The sequence below is a fragment of the Microtus ochrogaster genome, chromosome 2 (genome assembly GCF_000317375.1).
Source record: "Microtus ochrogaster isolate Prairie Vole_2 chromosome 2, MicOch1.0, whole genome shotgun sequence".
Lineage (NCBI taxonomy): Eukaryota > Metazoa > Chordata > Mammalia > Rodentia > Cricetidae > Microtus > Microtus ochrogaster.
The window spans coordinates 22,532,515-22,537,817 of record NC_022010.1 but is presented as its reverse complement, the minus strand read 5'-3'; the positions used below and the strand labels follow the sequence as shown (position 1 = coordinate 22,537,817).

Here is a 5,303-nt window from a genome sequence, read left to right as displayed (position 1 = left end):
GAGACAGGGTTTCTCTGTGGTTTTGGAGCCTGTCCTGGAACTAGCTCTTGTAGACCAGGCTGGTCTCGAACTCACAGAGAGCCGGGACTATTTCTGAAAGGAGAAAATGACGCCTTGTCTGGCTTCCACCTATGTGCTGTTGAGCATGGTTGCACACACACTCACATACACACAATAAATAAGGGCGTGTATGCATTTTATATTATTTATTTGTTTGTTTATTTTCGGTGGCAGGGTCTCACTATGTGGCCCTGGCTGTCCTAGAACTCTCTGTGCAGACCTGACTGGTTTGGAACTCACAGAGATTTGTCTGCTGATGCCTCTCAAGTGCTGGGATTAAAGGGGTTCACACTCATGCCTGCCTTAATAAAGCAGTCATTTGTTGAGCACTAACTCTGTGTGTTTGTGGGGGGGGGGTCATCAGCTCCTCATTTCAGGCAGGAATTGAGTCACACAGAAACTAATTAGCAGTGGAGCCAAACAGGAGGCGGGAAGGGCTGTGGCGGCTGCTGCTTCTGCGTAACCTCTGCTTATCCTAGACACCTTTCTCCTTGGCCCCTGTTCTCATTTCATTTCCATGGCTGTGATAATGGCTGTCCATGCCTGGACAGAAAGCAACTCAGGGGAAAGGGGTCATAATCTAGCTCACAGGAGCTTGAAGTAGCTAGTCACATCACAGTCAAAGCAGAGAGAAAATGAATGTTCGCATGCTTAGTGCTCGGTGAGCTTCCTCTTAACATAGTCCAGGATCTTCTGGGTAGGGAATGGTGCCACTCACAGTGGGCTGGGTCTCCTCATCTCAGTTAACATTGATAATTAGACAATCCTTCATTGATAATTAAGACACTCCTTCATAGATATGTCCATAACTAAGCTGATTTGAACAGTCTCCGTTGAGATGAGACTCTTCCTGGTGATTTCAGGTTATGTCAGATTGACAAAATTAATGTTGTTAATGCGGTGTTGGTGCACGCCTTTAATCCCAGCACTCGGTGGCAGAGACAGGCGGATCTCTGAGTTTGAAGCCAGCCTGGTCTACAGAACAAGTTCAGAACAGGCACCAAAGCTATAGAAATACCCTGTCTCAAACAACAACAATAAATTGACAAAACTAATCACTGAGCCTGGAGAAATGACTGTGGTTAAGATCCCTTGCTGCTCTTCTGGGGAGCATGAACTTCGTTCCCAGTACCTGTGTCTGACGGCTCCTAACCACCTGTCACTCCAGCTCTAGGGGGTCCAGCATCTTCTTCTGGCCCTCAGTCACTACACTCACACATCTAAACAAACACACATAAATTGAAAAACGAAAAATAACAGGCTCCCCGTTCTCCTAGATCATCATGGACTCCAGCATCTCGAAGCAGGCGCTGAGCGAGATCGAGACCAGGCACAGTGAGATCATCAAGCTGGAGACCAGCATCCGGGAGCTGCACGATATGTTCATGGATATGGCCATGCTGGTGGAGAGCCAGGTGAGTGCCCGCATCCGCGATGCTAGGACCTCTGGCTCCCAGCAGCATCCAGAACTACACTAACCCCTTCCCTTTCCACCCAACACGCTGCCCTGCCTGGGAGGGACAGTGTCTTCAGGTAACCATAGTCTGTTGTAAGGGCCTCCAGGGATCCTGCTGCATGGCTCTGCTTGGTCTGCCTGGCCCTGCCTGGTCCCATCCCTCACCCCAGCCCCATCCTGGCTTCACAAACTCTGTCATGGGTCACTAGGAGCAGAAGGCTTAGCAATGGGCAAGACAACCGAGCATTGCTTGCAGGAGTGAATGGCTGTTGGGTGGGAAAGGACAGCACAGCATCTCTATAGAACAAATGGAATATTCTCTGGTGATGCTGGGGGCTCAGAGTCCTAGGTAGGCATATTCAGCCTGTGGCTTGGGAGCCACAGGAGACCTGGGATAGTTAAGAATGAGGCCTAACACGAAGTCAAACTAAAACTTGAGATCGCGCGCGCGCGCGCGCGCGTGTGTGTGTGTACACATGCATATGTGCCTTATTTCTTTGAGACACCTTCTCTCACTGAATCTGGAGCTCACCAAATCAGCTAGACTAACTTACCAGTGAGCCTCAAATCTCCATTTCTGGCTCACAGAACTGGGGTTAGAGGCATGGGTCTCTGTGGCTGACTTTATACGTGGGTGCTTTTTACAGGGGATCCAAACTGAGGTACTTGACAACCGAGCCATTTCACCCCAATTACCTGACTTCCGCCTGCCACTGCAAGTTTGTTATTTCTTTCTTGTTCTGTTTTTGCTTTGAGACAGCGCCTTGTTATGTAGACCAGGTTGGCCTTGAACTCAGATGTAGAGATCCAACTGCTTCTGCCTCCTGAGTGCTGAAGTGAAGGCTGCGCCTGTGTCCTAACACATATTCGGGGCTCCATCCACTCAGGGCTTCCTCTGCCCTTCACAAAGGGACCAACCAAGAAGGGTTCCCAAGAGAAATGAGAAGCAGCCTCCGGCTGAGGGACCGGCAATGCCAAGGGCTCAGCAGGAGGCTGAGCTTGAGGAGAAAGGAGGTCTGTGGGATGTAGGGAGTGGTCAAGGCCAAGCCAAAGTTGGAGACAGATGAGGTGGGAAGACTGGTGGTTCTGAGTACCATACCAGGAAGCTGTTCCTTTATTTCTTTAGCTCTTATTGAGTGGGGTTTTTTATTTTATTTTATTAATATTTATTTATTATGTATACAATATTCTGTCTGTGTGTATGCCTGCAGGCCAGAAGAGGGCACCAGAACTCATTACAGATGGTTGTGAGCCACCATGTGGTTGCTGGGAATTGAACTCATGACCTTTGGAAGAGTAGGCAATGCTCTTAACCTCTGAGCCATCTCTCCAGCCCCCCTGAGTGGGTTTTGCTTTGGAGACGGTCTCAGATGTGCCGTGCTAGCCTCAAACTTGATTTGTAGCTTAAGATGACCTTGAACTAATAGATATACACATATATATTATTTATATATAATATATTTATATATTGTATTACTTATATAATATATATTATATATATTTTTTAATGTGTATGGGTGTTTCGTCTGCATACATGTCCGTGCACTATGTGCCTGGGGCTCATGGAGGCCGGGAGAGGGGGTCCACTCCCCTGGAATTGGGGTTTTGGGCTCATAACCACTGAGCCAGCTCAGTCTAACCTTGGGTTTTTTTATTTAAAAAAGAAAATCAAAACATTTTACATCTGTGTGTGTGCTTGCGTGTGCATGTGTGTGTGTGTGTGTGCGCGCGCGCACGTGTATCTGTGTTCATTTGTGCCTTTGGAAGTAAGTTTTCTCCTTCAGTTATGTGGGCCAACTGAACTCAGACTTGGCCGGAATCAGCCTTATCTCCTGAGCCGTCTCGCGTCTTGGACCTTGAACTGCCCATCCTATCCCCTTGCCTCCACTTCCTCCCAGATGGTGCAATCACAGGTGTGTGCCACTGAACTCAGTGCCGAGGATCCGAATGTGAGAGAGACATCCTGCATTCCAGGCATTCCTGGCAACTGCCATAGCAACTGAGCCTCAGCTCCAGCCCTTTGTTCTGAGATGGGGTCTTCCTTGGCTGGCCTCAGGTCTATGGTGATCCCCTCCTCCAGCTCCTGAGTGCTGCGAGTACAGGGCTAAGTCTCCACATCTGGCTTCGTTGATGTTGATTTTGTTGTTGACTTTTAGTGTCGATTTAGTTTTGTTCTTTTGCTTGCTGTTTATAGCACAAGCTAGGCTTTGAACTCCTTATGCTGGCTCAGCCTCCTCTGTGCTAGAATTTTAGCTGTGTCACTACACCTGGTTTTCTTGGGGTTTTGGTGCTGTTTGTTTTTGGTTTTCTTACTATTATTATCATCATCTGTTTGGGTCTTTTTTGGGGGGGGAGGGATTGTGATTTCTTTTACCTTTGTAAGGAAGGGTCTTGCTTTGTATACCAGGCTAGCCTTGAACTCCTGGTCCTCTTGCTTAGCCTCTCAAGTGCTAGGCTCCTAAGTCATGCCTGGGTATACTAGGGGTTCTGTGGGTAGACGTAACATAACCTTATGTCCTGGTGTCCTGGTGAGAAGCTCCCAGGAGGAAGTGTCAGACTCAGACTGAGACACACCATTGCTGTGAGTCTTGTGGGGCGGAGTCATGGGCAGTTGAAGAACACAGAACCCAGAGAGGACTGTGGGCTGGCTAAAGGGTCTCAAAATTTGAAGACAGCAGATATTAAGAGCTTCATGGAGGGCTGGAAAGATGTCTTTGAGATTAAGAGCACCGACTGTTCTTCCAGAGGGTCCTGAGTTCAATTCCCAGCAACCACATAGTGGTTCATAACCATCTATGATAGGATCTGGTGCCCTCTTCTGGCATGCAGGTGTACATGCAGACAGAACACTGTATACATAATAAATAAAATCTTTAAAAGAATCGGAACTGGCCCGTAAGGAGAGAGTAAGAGGCTTGCCCATGGTCACCTGCTACACCTTGGCCAGGCCTGGCTCAGGATGCAGCCCACCCACTCCCGCCCTGCCTTTCTGTGCCTGGCATTTTGCACTTCATACAGTCACAGCTGACCACCCTCTGCATGATCTTCACCCTTGCCTGAGACTGCATGGCCAATTTCACCCCCAGGATGGCTGCTGTTTGGGAAAGATGGGAGCTGTTCCTGGCATGCCTTGTACTCAAGATGCCCTGGCCAGGTGCCTGGCCTGGTGGCACAGGGGAGAAGCTCCCTGCCCTCCTCACCACTCTCTTCTCTCTCTCTCTCTCTGACTTCAGGGTAGTTTCCTGAATCCCTCCACTGAGCTCCCTTCTGGTTATGAGGAGGGAGGCCTGGACCTTGGGTACCCCTGGTCCTGCAGGGGGAGATGATTGACAGGATCGAGTACAACGTGGAGCACGCTGTGGACTACGTGGAGAGGGCAGTGTCTGACACCAAGAAAGCCGTCAAGTACCAGAGCAAGGCGCGCAGGGTCAGTGGCCAGCTCTGTCCAAGCCCGTGCCCCAGAGAGCCCCCAGGCTGTGAGACACTCCTCCCCACCTGCCTCTGTCCCGTTTTCAGAAACCCAACCATAGCCTTCACCGCTCCATCAACAGCCCATTCTAGGCCACCCCCTACCCCTTGTCCTGACCCTTCAGATCTCAGCCCTCATTTTCCTGATTTTTGGGTGTTCTTGTCCATATAGGGGATGGAACCCAGGATCTAGCACATGCTAGACAAAAGCTCTACTACTGAGATATACCCCCAGCCCCTCACTGGGGGATTCCAGGCTGGCTATATCCCCGGCCCCTCACTGGGGGATTCCAGGCTGGCTATACCCCCAGCCCCTCAC

The 5,303-nt window shown here is 49.7% G+C and overlaps 1 protein-coding gene across 1 annotated transcript in view; it reads left to right on the top strand.

Moving 5' to 3' along the window:
* Positions 1-5,303, top strand: part of Stx1a (syntaxin 1A) — a 27,674-nt gene that overhangs the window by 20,776 nt on the left and 1,595 nt on the right. The window contains exons 8-9 of the mRNA XM_005344642.1: positions 1,338-1,475; positions 4,833-4,943. Of these exons, the coding sequence (XP_005344699.1) occupies positions 1,338-1,475; positions 4,833-4,943 (249 nt within the window). The remainder of the gene's footprint in view (positions 1-1,337; positions 1,476-4,832; positions 4,944-5,303) is intronic.